This window comes from Micropterus salmoides, unplaced genomic scaffold, assembly GCF_014851395.1.
Source record: "Micropterus salmoides isolate LMB-PRFRI ecotype aquatic unplaced genomic scaffold, ASM1485139v1 Ms_hic_scaffold_22, whole genome shotgun sequence".
Lineage (NCBI taxonomy): Eukaryota > Metazoa > Chordata > Actinopteri > Centrarchiformes > Centrarchidae > Micropterus > Micropterus salmoides.
Genome location: NW_024041373.1, coordinates 7,748,676 through 7,767,804, shown reverse-complemented (window position 1 = coordinate 7,767,804; position 19,129 = coordinate 7,748,676). Strand labels below are relative to the sequence as shown.

At 39.9% G+C, this 19,129-nt stretch overlaps 2 protein-coding genes across 3 annotated transcripts; both read right to left on the bottom strand.

Moving 5' to 3' along the window:
- Nucleotides 1–15: 15 nt before the first annotated feature.
- On the bottom strand, nucleotides 16–11,445 carry tm9sf3 (transmembrane 9 superfamily member 3). The gene is made up of 15 exons (XM_038737160.1): nucleotides 11,256–11,445; nucleotides 10,030–10,225; nucleotides 9,745–9,867; nucleotides 8,213–8,373; nucleotides 7,980–8,057; nucleotides 7,403–7,534; nucleotides 6,965–7,131; nucleotides 6,497–6,591; nucleotides 6,242–6,372; nucleotides 5,378–5,517; nucleotides 4,002–4,070; nucleotides 3,765–3,911; nucleotides 3,111–3,194; nucleotides 2,895–2,971; nucleotides 16–1,645 (listed from the first exon to the last, which is right to left on the bottom strand). Exons 1-15 carry the CDS (start codon nucleotides 11,355–11,357, stop codon nucleotides 1,578–1,580), a joined length of 1,770 nt encoding a protein of 589 aa, XP_038593088.1. The 5' UTR covers nucleotides 11,358–11,445; the 3' UTR covers nucleotides 16–1,577.
- Nucleotides 11,446–12,390: 945 nt separating this feature from the next.
- si:ch211-117n7.7 (uncharacterized protein LOC751622 homolog) lies at nucleotides 12,391–18,989 on the bottom strand. Of its 2 annotated transcripts, none has more exons than XM_038737163.1 (13): nucleotides 18,796–18,989; nucleotides 16,431–16,546; nucleotides 16,233–16,338; nucleotides 15,995–16,141; nucleotides 15,822–15,852; nucleotides 15,672–15,717; nucleotides 15,229–15,358; nucleotides 14,383–14,420; nucleotides 14,213–14,292; nucleotides 14,040–14,122; nucleotides 13,822–13,900; nucleotides 13,560–13,690; nucleotides 12,391–13,436 (listed from the first exon to the last, which is right to left on the bottom strand). In XM_038737163.1, the coding sequence occupies exons 1-13, from the start codon at nucleotides 18,885–18,887 to the stop codon at nucleotides 13,415–13,417; spliced, it is 1,101 nt and encodes a 366-aa protein (XP_038593091.1). In that variant the 5' UTR covers nucleotides 18,888–18,989; the 3' UTR covers nucleotides 12,391–13,414. The 2 variants fall into 2 exon arrangements, with proteins under 2 accessions (XP_038593091.1, XP_038593092.1); XM_038737164.1 differs by having other exon boundaries at nucleotides 15,995–16,114; nucleotides 18,796–18,986.
- Nucleotides 18,990–19,129: the final 140 nt, after the last annotated feature.

The window sequence follows — 19,129 nt, the reverse complement described above, 5'->3', positions numbered from 1 at the left end:
TAAAACCACACTTAATAACCCCTGTACATAAACATGTTTATTTTCTCTTTTTACAGCAAGTTAATATGCAGGTTCAAAATGTCTAATCAGACATTGGTACACAACATGAGGTGCCAAAATCAACTTCAGTGGGGGAGAACTGGAAATTAGAAAAGGGGGGGAAAAAAAAAAAAGGCATTGCCACTTCTCATACAAGTAGGGTACATACTGTATTTACACAAAATGGAAAAAAGCGTTTGAAACACTCTGCAGCACTGTGTGGTTATGAAAACATCTAGTTTAAAGTGTACATAAACTTCACTCTGTACAGTATGTTTGTGGGAACAAAGCAATCGCCTCATTCCTTCTGACATTCACAAATGATGTTTCAGGTTAGGCAACAGAACAGGAGGGAAATGGCTTACCAGAAGATGTTGAGCCTTTTTAAAGCTTTAAATAATATACGAGTCATGAATCAAAATAATGAGTGTCCATCAGCAGGCCTACTGGGCAGCTAAATGTACCTTTTCATTTTGAGTCAGGGGAAAAAAAAAATAAGAAACTGACAGCGCTGACTTAAGTGGAATTTGATGAGCAGATGGTTTGGTGAAAACTTCATGCAATTTCAGGCAAGATGTATCAGCGCCACCAGCCCCATCCCAAGCACCAAACAAAGACAAAAAAAACCAAAACCCTTTTTTTTTGTTTAACTGAATGATTTAAAAAAAAAAAAAAAAAAAAAAACACCACCCTGTAGTAAATCTGTACAACGAAAATACATTTGGGATCTACATCTAAAGGTACATTATTAAGGTTATATACACTTCCGCCTTCCATATATTATCTTTACAAGTAGACTTCATTCAAACCCAAACATTAAGAAAACCCCGGCTAAATGGGGAAATGGGATCAAACATCCATTTAAAAATCAGTTCTTACTGTACCTCAACTGTTGATCAGTCCCTCTTGTCTGTACAGTAAACTACAGCAGGACTAAAATCTCTCATCAAGTGGATGGACTGCTACTGTTACAGGGAATTAAGAATTGTCGAAATGGGGGAATGAGTCTCAAGTGAACTTTTTTTCATTTTTGCAGTGAAAGTAAATCTGAACAAACTACTGTATTGTGTAACGATTTTGAGTGACTTCAACAATACAAAATAGAAATCAAGTCAGAACACGGGCACAAACCCAACTCTCCAATATTCTGACACAATAGAACAAAGGCTTTCAATACACTTAGGCCTCTTCACTGAAGAGAGCTACACTATTCCATCAATAAACATTTATGTTCTCTGGTCTCAGGTGGGACTGGGTTGGAGAAGAGAAGCCATCTTAAACATTTGCCCCAACGTTTGCTTGAAAGCAACTGATAAAAACAGAACTGTGTTTTTGATCTCCCGCAGATTTGCATCTTGTTCACTTTGAGTTGCGGCGTTGAAATTCATTCAGAAAAATGGAAAAACTACATTGTACAAAGTGAGATTCTCACAATCTCTTTGCAAGAAAGAAAAGTAATAAAGAATGACTTGTGCCCGCCGTCTTACAGGATACACGTAGGCAAATCCATTAATATCCCTGTGTTGCTGCTTCGCTTCTTAGTCAATTTTCACATTTGTGTAGATCTTCCTCACAAAGGCACTTGTTCCCATGTATCCAACGGCACCTGGAAAACAAATGTGTTTTGTGGGTTTCTTTCAGGTGACCTGGCAAGTATCAAACACTACTCTCACATTGCAGGTAAATCCATCACAAGACAACATGATTACTGCTGAAGATATCCAATAAAAGGTTTGAGCAAGGCAAAGCAAAACAACCAGTCAGACATCCAACAAACCCAGAGGGTAACATGTAGTAGCTGCTAGCGCACATTACAGAGAGCATCACAAAAGGTGCTTCAAGGTACGTGGGTGGCAGCCTCGTCTTATTACTCTACGAGCTGAATGAGTTCGGTTTGCGGCTGGGGAGGAAAAGACTTAACTGCAATGAAAGATGAAGAACCTATGTGGGGGGGAAAGTGTGCAGGCTGCCCTAAAAAGACGTTAGGCTTCATGCAAGAACTACTTGTACATACAGACTCGTTCCCAAGTGGCATGTACGAGTGAACCTGTAGCATTCATTAGGCATGCATATAGAATTTGTGGTAGGAATCATATCCTTTATCCACAGGGGGGAAAAAACACTTTTGATTTGGATTATAATGCCTTAATCTGATTGAATTTGAGGTGGAACGTGTCACAGAAATAAACTACAAACAAAAAGAAAAAAAAATATGCTGCAAAAATAATATTCTGTTTGCTACCATCATCGTATTTTGCCAATTTTCCGATTTTATTGGAATATTTTGGCATGGCAAAGCCCCTAGTCCAGGGGAAAATCATTCCCTCTTTATCTCCGTCACAGTACGATGCTGCTGTAATGACACATCTTTTCTGTTTTTGGTCCCTCACGACTACACTGCTACATTTGTGAAGTTTCTACTAATGATCAATCATGTCAATGAACGCACGGCGACTCACGAACCCCCTACGCTTTCATCAGGTTGAAACAAACCATTTATATCAAGTTTATGCAGCGTCTGACTAATAAGAATAGGATAAAAATACCCCAGCGCCTTTGCATTAGGCCCATTCTTTTGGAAACTAAAATATTAAAGCTCTGCCTCGTTGTCACACTGACTGATTGCCCAAATGACTTCCCATTTATTTTGTCATTAAAAAAAAATCTAACTGACTGATGAAGTTGTGGCAGCATACTTACTCCAAGACTCTGGTGAAGTAACAGATGTTGCAATTGTGAGTTTTAGACTAAATTTCGAGTGTATAAAAGCCAAACTCAGTGAATGTTACTTGTCAGAGCAGTGAGCTTTTTTAGTTCGGTCCTGCAGTATTTAAACGACTGGATGGAGGACTCACCACACATGATTCCTAGGGCAGTGCTGAACACAGCCATGTAGCCAAAGTAAAAGGATGTCTGGAACAGCCCGTACATCCTGAAATACAATGGGATGAAACAATATGTAAGAAATGGATTAGACTTTTCTGACATGTTGTTGTTGTGGGTGTTTTTTTGATTTTATGTATCCCTCTTATTTCACATGGTTATGTGGTTAAATGAAGTCCAAAACTTACTTAGTTTTGAAGAAGTAGTAGTAAAAGGAGTACATGTAAACATAAACAGCAGTGGATGCAGCGGAGAGGAAGCTGGTCCATTGCCTGGAAAAGAGAAGACGAGCAGTAAACCAAAGCAAGTTAGCGACTTGATCAGAAGCGTAGGACACTGGTAGACTCACTGGCGACATAATGCTTGAATGCACACCAGATGCTGCACAGCAGTACTGAGATGATTACTTACTTAATTCACTTTAAGTAGTTTGACATATTGTATGTATCCAATTAATTTATCTTGGGTTGTTGGTAAAACAAAATAAGCAATTTTAAGATGTTATATTCGGCTCTGGTTACATGTGGTTATGTGTAATTATTTTACATTTTACAAACAGTAAATTAACCTTGTGGCAATTAATTAGAACAGAAAAGAGTTCTTCATAATGACAATACTTTTTGGTCCAGCACTAAGAAGAATGTGTTTAGTATATAATCAATAGTATGTTTACAGGGTGCTTATACTATAGCTCAGGTCACTTTTTTGGCTTTTTACTTTTGACATTTGAAACATTAATAATTCTCTAAGCTCTTGATTAGGGACTGAGGCAGGTGAACATGATGTTTAACTATGCAGGAAAGGTCTGTGTCAAGGACTGTGAAAAAAACATCTACGCTCACCATCTGTAGTCCTCAGCGTTGAGCAGGAAGTACGTGCACACAATGGTGACACACACGGTCACGATGCACAGGATAACCAGGACCAGCATCATGAAGCCATACACATAGTAGATTTTGTAGGCCCAAAAAGATGTGAAGATGAAGTACCTGAAAAGCGAGGACAGAAAACATGACACCTGCTGCAAGGATCCTCTGCCCGCATACAAACCCCTGCTCAGTATTACAACACAGACTTACATTTCAATGAAAATGGACCCGAATGGAAGGATTCCTCCGAGGCAGACGATGACAGCCGGCTCCATGAACCTGAGAGATGACACGATTCAACACATGAATATGACTGTATGCTGTGTTGACATCAGAGTCCCCCCTCCAGGGCAACGATACATGACTTATTGTGTTATAAGAAGGAAAACAGAACAGGCGCAGACAGGTTGGAAATCCAAGCAAAGACTGACAGTGGTCTAAAGTCACATCTACCATTCAGTGCTGCAAATTAAGGATGTCCTGTTGTCCCTGAGGACAATACAAATAGCACATGGGAAAAGAATATACGGTGTCTGGGACAAGTTGTGAAAGTGTGTATATGTAAAGACCTACAGCCTTCAGAAACAGATTTGCATTTGCATTGCAGGGTGCAGTGATGCATTTATTGACCAAATAGTTAGAAATATACAAGAAACAGTAACTCAACCAGCAAGGAATAATGAAATGACAGATTGTGGCCATGTAAGTGCAGTAAACTACGAGTGGAACGTCCATGGTGGACCAGAGTGAGTCCATGAAGTGATGAGAGTTACTGAACTATATTTATTATGTAGAATGAAGTATTAAAAAAGAACTTCAAGTTGAGACACTGGTTGTTAAGCCTGGGACAGTTGAAAGCAGAATTCATTCAAAGTTCATTTCGAGCCCTGCTACTGTTTCCTGTTGGCAGCCAGCCACAGCGCCTGGCACAAGGTTGTAAATGTTAAAACACTCAAAGTTTATTGCTTTGCTATTTTTCATTACCCAAAGAGTTTGTGCAGACAGAACCATTTTCTACTCCAAACCTGATATGTAACAACACTTGAACACAGACACTACAAGACTTAGGACTCATTCTATGCATTAAGAACAACTTCCTCACCGTCATTACACTTCCCTCTGCAAGCATAAATACACTGTTTGCCATAATGTGTGAATGCACACCAGACGCTGCACAGTAGTGCTGAGATCACTTAATCAACCCACTTTGAGTATTTTGACATATCTAATGTATTAAATTAATTTATCTAGTAAAAATCCCCCAATTTTGCAGGTTGTTTGCGGTTTTTCTTTGTTTCATATTATAAATCTTAGTAAGTAATAAGTAATTTTAAATGTTAGATTTGGCTCTGGTTACTTGTGACAGGTGTGCCATTTTATAAACAAAAGTAATGAACCTTTTGTCAATTCTCAATAGAAAAGAGCACATAATAATAATGTTTGTCCTTGTTAGTACTGTGCAGAATGTGTGGTCTGTGATCAATAGTATGATTTAATTACCGTTTTTGTACAGTGTGCATGTACAAAATTCTTAAAACTTCTGTACTCAGAGACTAAATCGGCCCCGCGTGTCGAGCCACACCTACCATTTCTTCTCGGGGATCGGTCGCGGCACAGCGTTCACTCGGCAGGGAAAGTTTGGCTGGCCAGACAGATTCCTCCCCAGAATTGTTCCCACAAGGTTTAACGGCAGAATGACGAAGAAGCAGATGCAGCAGACAGCGACCTGAAGGAGAAAAAAGGGATTAGTATTTGATTAGATGGATTGTGTTTACAGCCAACAGACAGGTTTCAGATTTAGCTCAATTGTTCTTTGGCTATGACTTGTAATAAACTGTTGAAATTATATTAAGAGGTGCTTGATTCCTAGATTTTCAGAATTAATGCTTATAGCCCAACCAAGACCTACAAATACCATAAACACTAATGCGCATTAAATTAGAGGGATAACAAATACATACAGGCTCATGGTTATTATCAGATGACCTTCAGGTTAGGCCAGAAAATACTAAGATTTTTTTTCTGTTGAAATGACAAGGTTGGCTGTTAATTTCAAGACGGTTACTGGACACTAATGAACTGAATGATTTCTGTGGAAAACATTCATGCTTTTGTTGTTTTTGTTTATTTTGGAAACTTTGGCAATAAATGCCGAAATAAACTTAGAGTTCAGGGGGCCAGAGTCACGTGGAATGTGTCGTATATGATGTGATCTGTTATCAATGTTCCTGAGATGAAGCAACAGATCATTTTCTAGCCTGAAATGTATTTTTAAGGACAAACACTATTCTCATTACTTGAGCTGTCTATCAGCTCCATGACTGATTACTCAATATCATGACTTCAACCACAGCGCAGCACAGCCACGCAGATAAACTGAAGCTGTTGACTCAGAGGATGTTCTTCATAACTCTGTGGTTTTCAGGGAGGTGTTGCTGTCTCAAACCCACCATTGTGCCAAATGGGATGGCTCTGGAGGCATGGTAGTAGATAGCAATGAAGTTGATGAAGAAGGCAGTGCCGCACACCATGGCTGGGATCAAGAAGGCCCCGATGAACATTTGCTTAATCCATCTTCTGCCTGTACAAATCAAAAAGCATAATGAGAGACATTTACAATAGCTTTTGAAATTAAATATCAAGCCAGCAGCCCGTGCCCAGGAAAGACAGAATGTGATGCATGAACTTTTTTTTTTATTTATTACCTCCTTGTTTTGCATACAAGCTTCCCCCAAAGTAGCCATTAACAGGGGAGGTGGCAGCATACACAAAGATGGCTGTGCTCAGCATGGATCCTCTCCTGCAGAGATAAATGATAAGTCCTGTGAAGTCCACTATTCCTTCAGTGTTTGTGCTTTATTCCCCTGTTTTACCTTCCTTTCCTTCCTCTAATGACCCACTCATTTTGTGGTTTTCACCATTTGTACACAAGTTATACTTGATTTGTAACTGCCACATGTTTTATCCAGTTTTTAGCATTGCTCTAGGTAACATATTAATTGAGAGAAGATACAATATTTAGAAAGAAATTCGTAAGATTCGAAGATCAAAAAAGCTCAATAAAACCTATTATACTAATGTGAAACTGGATCTGAAAAGGTATCTGATCCCAACCTCAAAATTACAACAAGGTGGTACAAAAACAACCAGGCAGTTAGCTGTCAATTACTCACTCTGTGTACAGATCCTCAACCATAGCGACGATGATGACAATGAGGGAGACAGAGAAGATCTGGCAGCCGGAGCCGATGAGCGAGGAGAAGATCAGTGGATGGCTCGAAGGCCGAAACACATCGCCATGTACCTGCTTCCACCCGTATTCATCTCCTAGGTCTCTGTCCTGATGGTGACGAAAAGCAAAACGAGAAGCAATTTCAAAAATTGTTCTTACACACCATAAAGTCTTGGACAGTGCGCGAGATTCTTTGTTTTCTTTCCCAAAAAAGGACAAAGAATAGAAAAAAAGACTAACTGAAAGACAAACCTACTATTCACTAAAACTCAAAGAAAACAGTGATGACAAAACCTAAACATGTTATCTTCCCTACAAGTCTACATTCAGAAAATAACAATGTGCTCAAGAGAAAACTACTCAGTCAGTCAATGCTTACCATGTCATCCATTTCCTCCTCTTTGCTATATCTGGCATAATCCTTTCTTAGTGTTCTCATCAGAATCATGGACACCAGACCCACCAAGAAAATGACCATCATGAAAGAGTTGAAGATGGAGAACCAGTGAATCTAAAAGAAGTAACCATGTTAAAGACACATCAAAACATAAAATATTACATACCCAAACTTATAATAATACAAAATGAACTGTGTTATGGTGATGGGGAAACATTATCAGTAAAAACTCGCTGAATTCATTACTCAGGATATTTCTCAGTGGGCTCAGCTTCACTGCACAAGTCAGGGCAGGAAACACATTTTTCACCCACTGACTGTAATAGCTGGTGGACAAAATTCACACTCATCAGCCAAACTTCCTTTAAGGAAGAGCCAGGCTAGATTCTTGCCACTTAAAAACTCAACCAGCAGCGATCGTGTTGGTCAATAACACCATACCTACCGTGGCATGAGGCTCAACCCATATCGTCTGAAAGGTAATACGCAAGCTTTAACAAGCCACTGGTGTTTTTGGCTTGCATGATGAAGCACTGATCTCTAAGAATATTCAACTCACCCGGTGCTGAAAGAAGGATGGATCAAGGTACTTGTCAAATCGGTCTTCAAACTTCACATCTGACTTCTTCCACTTCACCTGTGATAGGACAGATTTATTCCATTCTTATAATAAGTACATAAACTATTCTGCTGCACCCCATGACATTCCAAGACACATACTACAGACATAAAATGTGTATTAGCATATAAAAAGGCCCACTGATTGGGTTGATTGGGTCATTCAGTACTCACCGAATAAGACATTGCGATTCTCGTGTTTGGAACGAGTCTGACTTTGCCTTCACTGGTCAGATTTACATCAACTATTCTGTTGCCATTGAAGCCGATCTCCAGTTTCTTGTACGTCCACAAGTAATGATCTTCTCCGTTTTCATCGGCCTCCCCAACAATACCTTAAAAAATGTTTTGACATGCATTGAATTAGAGATCTGGTTCTTACAGAAGTGTTCAAATGGACAGGTGTAAACACTGAGCCTTCAGTTACATAACATCAATAATCAGGGAGTGTAAATACCAAATAAAGGTCACTTGCTACACTGCCCATTAACTTTGAAACAGCATTATCTGTATTCATCTGTTCCATTCAGTCTTTAGGCCTCAGCGGTTTTCAAAATTTATCCCTGCAGGCCACCGTAAACAATCTCCAACTCTGAGCAAATCAGTTTGATGCCAATCAAATCTCTCTGAATCAATTCCCAACTGGCTACCCTTTATTCTAGGTTTTAAAAAAGCACATTTATCATCCTGTTTGTATAGTATAATGTTATTCCCTTTTGGCAACACAATGTAGCAGATGTGGGGCCACTAAAAAATAAAACAAGAGAATAAAACAAAAACGTATGTGTTTGCCTCTTTAATAAGCACCAGACGGTTTCTTATTATAGCACTAGCAACAGGTATGGTTATATAAAGTCAAAATCTTTATTGAGAAATTGGCATACATACAGCATTGTCTGAGTAAACACCAGTGCCCCACCATCTACCTACAACTCTGGCTTAAAGTTGTGTTTGAGCAACAGTAGGAGTGTCACCACTGTACAAACCATGTATGTGAGTGATAGCTGATAGCTTGTTAGAAGAGTCTGTAATGACAGTGACTCATTAATATGCTTCTTATCACAGAAAAACAATGGTAAAGGCAAAAGGCTCTTTTCCACATGTGAATGTACCAAAACGTCAGGTCCTCTGTAAGTTTTAGGGGTGTAATTAGTCACAAATAGTCACTAAGAAGTGCTCTACAATGTGCATCACCACCACATTTTAAAGTACTTTAACATTTCAGTTGACTGCAACTGAAGATAGCCGCTAATCAACCGGAGTACTGGACTGTTTCTGAACAAAACCCATGCTGAATGGTTTGATTCACCACACGTACTGACTTGAGGGCCTATTAGAAAGCCATTTGATACGTGGCTGTGTGTATTGTTCCGCCCCTAGTAGGTTGGCAGAGGATGAATGGACACTCCCACACATGAATAAGAACTGGTTTAACCTCCCCAATATCAAGATAATCGCACTCACACACACAAGACACCAGTATCACTGAAAACCTAATGAACTAATAAGCAAATGACTAATAATAACTGAGACCATACGGAAGAGGCAGATAGGCAGAGCCAGAAAATACCACATTAATACTCCAAATCACAGGACAAATCAGAGCACAGACATGTATTGAGTATCTGGCAATTTCTTAGAGGTCTGTCTAGCCTACATGCCAGTTTTTAATAAAAAAAACAAAAAAAGGAAATTGTGTCACTTACCCCAGATGGGCAGGTCATCTATGTACATTTGGTACCAGTAGTGATTCTTTATTGCGTACACAAAGGCATCCCGCTTGGCTTTGTCCAGGTCAATTTCGCAGTATGTTGTCTGCATGACTTCGTCTACAGGGATCACAAATACCACATTATTTTGGTTACATTGGAAAAAAAGGTGTGGAAAACAATAGACCCAAATATTGAGAGACAAGTGACAAATTATTATTTCAATGCCCTTGTGAGTTCATGTGTGCTCAACAGGTGAATGTCAGTGTAACAGTAGAATACCTTTGAACTTTATGTCTAGGCCGCTGAATTCAAGCTCCACTCCCTGCAGAGCCTCTCCGAGTGTTTCATGGTAATGACTGATGGTCTTCTTGGAGCCCGCGCAGAAGGGCAAAGAGAAATACTTGTACGTCTCCTGTCGGTTGTGGTAAGGCCCCACTGTGTTCATCCACAGAACTACCTCTTCCTTATCTGTGTACTGCAAAGGAAAAAACAAGTACTCTCATTGTGAAGTCCAGGTATGCTGCACCAGCTCTGCTAGCCCTACTGGTTTCATAACAGATGGAGGTGCAGCGGTTTGATAATCTACAATAAAAACTCGAAATAACTTTTAAAAACATGTTCACCGTCACATAAGTAACAACACAGCTACAGGCGCATTTGATTTAGACAATGGTGTTTGGAAGAAGGTGACTTAAAGTAACGTTATCATCACATATCCAGTGAAACTGATAGTAAATGGAGCGCTAGTGCATTCAAATCCATGCAAAGATATGAAAATGTAACACTCAAGTTATTGATGCGTCAGTGTAAAAAGAAAAGAGTTTGCTTGCATAGCCATTTCGGCTCCTGCTACCTTACCAGCTTTTAACGCATAAGACAGATGGATTATGTGAAGAAGACGATGTAATATACCTTATTAACTTGTTAACCAGGTGTAACTAAGACGCCTGGGTCCGACAAAAGCGAAGAAGAGTGAAGAAACACCGAGAGGCCCTGTCGTTTTAACTGGTGTTTCGGGGCAACGTTGGTCGATAAAACAAACATGATCGCAATCATCACTTCGGGGAAATCCGGTTTGTAAGGACAACCTTGCGCCTAAAAGCGTTACACGTACGTTATACAAGTACTATTTGATTTTGTTGAACATCTAACAAACGCTAGCTAGCCTAACTTCAGTGCAGTTTTCCGCCGGTGCTCAAGGAAAGCTTGTGAAGACCAGTGTTAAGACGTGCTAACAAGTTAGCAGGAAAACGTTAGCCGTAAGCACTTAGGCCGATAAGTGATGACAAGTTAGCTAGCTAATTGAAAGCCTGTCTGTTTGATAGCTCACCAAGTATCGATAAATAATCCAACGGGCCAGGCCACGCACTCCGTCGTCTCTATAATTCTGTTTTCTTGTATGCAGCTAGCCGTCGCAGCTACAGTTAGCAGGTTACACAGAGCACAAACGTCCATTATTTTCAAGGCTCCCACTTTTCAATCGGCCTCTCAAAACGCTTTCTTACCGTGTGTTCATGTTCGTCTGCGTCGACAGGTAATAAAGAGCCCACTAGAGCAAGAAATGCCGCCGCTGCCACCTTCCACCTGGAAGACCCCATTATTATCATAGAAAGTGTACAGGACGATTGGGGATGTTAGCTTTGCAGGGCTATCCCACCTTCTTCCTGGTTGTATGACAGAGGCAATTTTTAGGGATGCTGTCGTACGCATATGGCGTAAGCGCTTCACGCGCGCTCGCCGCACGCACATTGGATTGGCTGAATCTAGTCACGTGGCTCACAGCCTCCAGTCACTGTGAAGAGCGGTGGCTCAAACGGTGAGTATTGAAACTCTGTTCGCGCATCGTCCGCAAACTTCAGCCACGTCACCCGGCTGCCGGGACCGGAGCTTCGCGTCACCTTTGACAGAGCTGGTGCACGAAACATGATCCACGCGTGCAACAAACAGGTCTGTTCACTGGCTGATGAGGCCACTCTATGGGTCTAAAGTCGTCTGTACAATAACTCAGTTTTCATGCATTTACAACAACAATGTTCATGCTTCTCTGATAATAAAACGTTCGATTCAAGTCCAATTAATCAATGGCTTATTGAGAACATATATCTCTCCCGTGGCCTATGGCGGCTCCAGCTTGTAAGTCATTAATAAATCTGGTTATACTTCTCTTCTCGGACCCACAACATCTAAGTATATATATTTTTTAGATAATGCTCCATCTTCAGCAGTAGTTCAAAGGTACTCCAATTAAATTTTTCTTTCAAGACACCACTCCGCAAATGTGGGACTATTTACTTGCTTTCAATTATTAAAAATGTCATTTAACATGTACAAAAAATGTGACATATAGTTAAAATTGTATGTGTACACAACATGTAAATGTATGCATGTATCTGTACAGAATGAAGTCGGAAGGCCTTGTTGAAAGGTACATCCTGTTATTCATTTGTAGTGAAACAGTGCATAGTAGGCTACATGACCATAATCTACTACAATTTACAGTGGGGACTTGGTACAGTAAGAAATGCGAATTAACAAAAATTAAAATAAGTAGAAAAATACTGTATATTCCACAATCAGTAGCTAGCTAAGATGTAGTATGCACAAAAGTGTTCCTGGCATTGAGAGAAATCAGCCCAAGGGTGCAGAAGATTTTTTTTATTGGACAGAAAACACAGCTTTACACAATCAAAAATATGTTTTGAACAGATTTGGAAGCACAAGGAATTTTGCAATTCTGAGAGAAAACTACTCTTTAGTCTCAATAGATTCCGTCATATCTGTTTTTGTAATTTTTCTGGGCTCATAGAAGAACCTAAGTGGCTGAACAGATTAGATTCTTCAAAGCGACTTCACATGGTCCTACATGTACCCAAATTAATCCTAGCCAACCCATTGTGAATTTATGAGAGGTAAAGTGGCGTTCTGAGACCAATACCTTACGTGTTCTCTTTTAAAAGGAAGTGAAGCCGAACTGAGAGCGGAGCCTGCAGTGGAAGCGACTCCACAGTGGAGGTCTGCAGTTAGACCCTCTTGAGACCGACAGACCCATGAACTGCTGGTTGACTCTGACACATACAATATAATGTAATTAAACGGCAATGGCTTTTGACCTGAGATTCTTTAAACTTGAACTATATAATACATTCTGTAACTAAATAAATGTATAATTCTTTTTTTTTTTCCTAAAACCACACTTATGATAACAAGGTCAGAGAACAGAAATTTGCCATCTTTTCACCTTGTATAATTCTGAATTCTCACTGACACACAGACATCTCAAAACCTGGATTACCAAAATCATTATCCGGTAATATAGATGAGCAATAGCACCACACAACAATGTAGAGGGCACCTACTGTAATAATGGGAATGGTCATTTCTAGTTCTGATAATTCAGATAACCCACAGACAGGGGAAAAAAACACATCAGCACCGTATGCTATTGTAACCCAAAAATTAAGTTTTGTATGAACAATTTTTGCATTCATTCTTAAAATAATGAACATTCAACACAAACATTTTGTATTCATAAAAATCTAAAGTTAAATCACATATGTGCAACCGCAAAGACAACATATTTGGATAAAGTGTGTGATTAAATTAATTCAGTGCTCTGCGTCTGAAGTCTGGCAGGGTTTTTTCTGCTTTAGTCGTCTTTCCAACATTACAATGACAGCACAAACGTCCTACAAAGGAGACATTATGAGATATCCATGTTGTAGTAAAGAAAAACAGATAATTTAACAGGCACTGATTCGCCAAACCAGAATATAATCACTCTGAGTATTATCAGTGCAATAGTTTCTTACTTTAAGATGTCCGGCAGACGCTGGTCTCTGTATAAGCCGTTGTGCAGATACCCCGGTGATAGCCCAGAACCGTCAAATGGCTCCAGCTTGACTCGCTCTGCATTCTGGGCACTTGCTGCCACCTCATACATCTGAGAGAGACAAGCAGAGAAAGTTCAGTCTACCTAAAACAAAAAGCTATCCAAGAGAAGACTCTTTATCACTTACAGCTATAAGGAAACTACCACCTCAGTTTACATGTAGCTTTCTGTGACAGTAATACCTGCTGAGCGATGTGAATGGGCACTAAGTGATCGTCAACTGCATGAAGGAAAAGGATTGGGCTTTTCATTTTCTTCAAACTGCAGAATAACAAAACACAAATTAGGTCATTACATTTGACTGGTAACAACAATATTAATAGCTGATCAGTTTTTGATATTATGCATCATTTCATACTGTTGTGTATAACCAGCATGTTAGCGTTTCATAAGAACTTACTTTTCTTCAGTGGGAAAGACCACCTTGTTGTCTGCCCATGGCTCTGGGAAAAAGTACCCAGAGCCTGGAAATGTCCAGTAATACTTTCAACAGAAAGAGAAAAAAAAAACATTAAAGGGGTTTGTGTAACACAGTGACACAATATCAAAAGTGGTTAAGTTGGATGAGTTTACCCAGGTAAAGGGATGACTTGTTATTTCCTGTCGAGCACTATTGAAAGCACCCTCCAGGATCACACCATCAACAGCCACACCTGAAAAGAAGAGGAAATAGTCATCATATTGATGTTGGAATTACTTCCTCTTACTTCTATTTGCCAAAATTCACTGTTAGCAAAACCTACCTTGCTCCATGAGTTTTACAGCGGTGTTGGTGGCCACGCTGCACAGAGACATGAAGAGCAACAGCTTCAGTTTCTCCAGTTTATGTATAGTTTGAGCTAACACTTTCCTCTTCATTCATTTATTGTAGCTGTGGGATAATTCTTCTAATTTCTCTCATGAATGTACCATGTATTTTACTGATGACAGAGTCGGACTGGTTTGGTGTAACTAAATAATTTACTATGCAAGAAGGAAAAATGAGAAGCAGCTTTTTATTACGACTATTCAAATACCTGTAGGTGATTTTCTTTTTTAGTACGCCACTTACTACTTTGCCTTGAATTTGTATCTTATTGCTAGACATGATTGTATTAAATTTGTCTGTATCAAGATCTGTCTGTAACACTGTATTTTTGATTTTCTGTGTATATCCACTCATCTTTCCAAACTGGACTTCTCTCCGTAACATGCTCCAATCACAAACCGCTACAGTTTTCAATTATGTAGGTAATCACTATTTTAGAGAACGCCTTTCTTTTTGCAGGGATTCTGTGTTGAATTCAAAGTGTTTTGCACTGCACTGATTTCTTTTTGAAACATGTTGTGTTGCTCTGTGTTACTCTTCTCACTGCTCTGCTAACTGCTAGAGATTGCTGCTGTTTTATAACAATAAGACGTAAATAGCAAAAGTATCATTAAGGTGTTAATGTTGCAGGCTATTACTTTAGTTTAAAGTCTAATATTTCGAAGAAATATGCAATGCACAATGCCAAAACAGTTACTACAGCAGTGATCAAAGGCCTTCATACTTGTGAAAGAGTGTCTCTACTTGAGTAAAATACTATTCGGAGTCTTTCCTGACTTACGCAGTGCCGAGAGAGTGTCCCCAGATAACAACCAGGCTGTTTTCACTGTGTGCTTTGACCCAGTTGTACACATAGAGGGCATCAGTGGTCAGACCGGCTTCAGTTGGCTCCCCGGTGGAATCTCCAAACCCTGCAAGCGTTTCTCACATCAACTACCGCTCACTGACAGATCACAGAGCTGCTCTTAACTGCCACCAGGTGGCAGCCACTCAGAGAGAAAACCTGCACTAGACTCTGACCTAAAGATGAACTGTGGACTTTTGACTGCCTTCCAATAAACAACTCAACAAGCACAACTGCATTACACTACATTATTCACATGGCTGCACATTATATTAAATCAATGTGAGAAGGTTGTGTGTTACAATCAATAAGAAAGCAAAGGAGCACAGAGATGGAAAAAATGTTCAGAAGAAGAGTCATAAATCTTAATTTGCACCAACCTCTGTAGTCAGGCACCAGCACATGGTAACCAAGTGCACTCAATACCTGTTGACACATAACGCTTATTTGTCATCAGAATGGCTATTGGGACTTTCATACCTTCATTAGACCTCCAAAAGATTAATAGGTTTGTGTTTGTGGTCACTCACTTTTGCCACTCCCACCCGATGAGTGGCTGCCCTGTTGGAAGGATTCATAAAAAAATTGGTGTTTCCAAAAAACAAACAAAAAAACCCCCAAACCAAATATTGCTAGCTGTGTGGCAATTTTACTCTCTGCTTCTTCAGGAGCCAACTACAATACAATGCATTATTTATTATACCTTGTGCCTGTGTTCCCATGAAGATATATGAAAACTGGACTTCCATCGCTTAACCTGTTCTGGTACCATGCCAAGTCCTTCCCCTGCGCCTCTTTCCACTGACTTTCAGGCACTGTGTGCCTTAAACAGTTCAATACAATACACCAGCTTAGAGACACAACCGATAGTTGGATCATTAAAAACGTATTTGATATTGATGCCAGACAAGAGAAAAATGTTAAACTTGACTCATACTCACCATACACCGAGGGAGATGCCTTCCTCTGATGTTAAGTACATGTTGATGGTGTGATTAAGGGAGAGATCAGCAGGTCGGCTGAGGTCAACAAAGAACGGCACCCTGACTACAAACAGGAAAAGAAGAGAGGAGGGCTCTTTTTGTGAGCAATGTGAGGATTTACAGTTCTCCCAAGAGGCAGATATGGAATTCACTTACTTCTGTGAGTGTAAACAAGGTGCTGGATTAATTCTGGGAGTATTCTCAGCGAGAAAGGCACCAAAATGAAGATAACAAAGAGGGCCAATAAGCCTCTTTTCAGCCACCCTTGGGATCTGAGAGCAGACAGAGATAAAACCAGTGTGACGCCGTCTAAGCATCATCTTATTATCTTATGTCAGTAAAGGCATATGACCCCTCCAGTGGCCCTTGAGATGTCTCCAGGTGGTCTCCAAGTAACTCAAATACTTGTTGCGTCATTTTTATGACCATGCTAAACTAGAACAGACTACAACTGATTGATTAGCAGTGTTAAGAGCACTCTACATCCCCATCTGTTGATTGAACAACAGTTGTTATGGATTATTGATTACTTAATATCCCATCTTTGAAAGCCATATAAGCTGACACTCCCTGAACAACCTATGTGTCCAGTCTGAATAAGTGTCACAACACCAAATCACCACTATGGTAACAACGTTTACCTCCCGCCTCCCCTCTTTAACCCACTTTACATCTAACCTCAGCTGCAGCGCTACTTCATTATGGCTGAAGAAGTTTTTGGACGACTCAGCAGTTGTGAGGAGCTAAAGGTGGAAATCACGAGTCACTTTACTGATTCAAATCACTTCATTCAATTCAGTTCAAAGATTTGTAGTCACTGACTGTGTTGTTTGTTCACTTTTTTCCCCCTAAGCAAAGCAGTCGCATCAGTGCGCTGTCAGTGAACACATCAGTCTTTAGTTCAGTAGTACGTTTGGGTCCAAGCCGTCACGTGTGGGTTAAGTAGAAAACTTGCCTACAGTTGTTGTTTATCAAGTTAACAGCTCAGCAGCCTGTAATACTAAAGGCAGAGTTATCAGATCATGATTGTTTCTGTGGCTTTCACTGTCTTTTAACAAGTAAGTAACAAACTGAATCACAGCTGAGCTGACAAAGGTGCTCCACCACTAAAATCCACTGATTCAGTCAGTTCGTTGTATTGAACACCCCTATAAAGGCAGTGTTCCATAACCCCATGTTAATATAGGCTATGTGTTAAATATACAAAGGACGGTGAGGGGAGGATGAAGGTGAGGTGGATGACCTTGTTGAGACGTGTAAAAGAACCACCTGCAGCTCAATGTAGGTACATTTTACAAAAAACTGGTGCAACAGATGTACATGGGAATGCATACTGAGGCCCACATTCCCTCCCTGTCTGTGGTCGCAGTATTAATATGAAAAGATTACTATGGGAGAGAAGAACTGAATAATCTAACCACGCATGCAGGCTGTCATTGGAGTCGGTCTTGACTCCCTGGAGGCAACAGCAGAAAAAAGGATGCTATTCAGACTATTGCCAATTAATGGACAATGCATCCCACCCCCTCCATTAACACTCTAATCAGCCAGAAGAGCCCTTTTAGTTGAAGACTGATTTCTTCACACTGCTGTAGGGAAACATATAGGAGGTCATTAATTTCAGCAGCCATCAAACTGTAGCCTCATCTGGTATCTGAGTTAACGCTTTTATACTTTCTTGTTCACTTCATTTTTTTTCTAGAAGAAGTCCATAAGCTCACACCTGAATTTTAATGCATGCACAACTGCAGTGTGATGTAATGCAACCTTTGTTCTACTGGACAACCACTCTACAGAACAGGCGTCTGCCCATTTTTGTAGTATTTTTACCACATAATTCATTTATCTTATTGGGTTTTTTTGCTTTTACAACTTGAACTATGAATGAATGTGAAGACTAACGTTTACGGGATAATCACAATTTTGCAGAATATTTTCAGTCCTTCACAACAAATTATTTTCAAACTCCACAACACTTCCAGGAAATAAATGCATTACAGCCAGAACTTGTCTGCCCATTTAAATACTCTTAAATACCTAATTTCTACATGTTTTATGTTAATAAGTAACATGACACAACCTTTGCATTAACATTACAGCATTTCAGATGTAACTAACGTATACAACGTTATACGCTAAACAAAGTCCTGGAGGGCTATTATATATATATATATATATACTATATAACGTTATATATACTGATATATTTATGGAGTTTATCACTATCACTGTATATCAGCTAAATCAGTACAAGTCTTATCACAGGTAAATGTCACTCCTTTACTTAACGTTAAAGTTAGCTAACATTCATTTCGAAACTCCAGCTTATGGATTTTGATCAGTTTAACAGAAAAGCAATAATCACTCATCTTCAGAAACCTTATTTAACGACAGCTGATCATTCACACAACCTGTGAGCACCACGTCTGAACGAAACTTGTGACAGCAGAAACCCTAACACTTCCACATCTGAGCTAACTTTGTAATGAGTGAAGTAACATTTAAACGGTATCTAACTCACGGTGCCCCCTCCTTCCTCCGGGCTCTGGCGGTCCTCTGGACTCCGCCGTCTGCGGAGGATGAATCAGCCTTTTTAACGACCCTTTTCTTCATCGTGTAACCTCAGTCTTACTCAAGTAAAATACATGTAACGCAGTTTTTCTGATCACTGGTTAGCGGCAAACTAAAAGTTTTATCGAAGTCCAGAGGAAGGGGAGGAATCCGGGATTGTTAAGGTAGCACTGCGTGACGCCTCTGTACAGTTAATTTACAAAGCACACGATACGCATGACGCCACCTTAAATCCAGTATTTCCTTGCCTATGTTACTGGTCTGGCACTTAAGCTATATAAAAA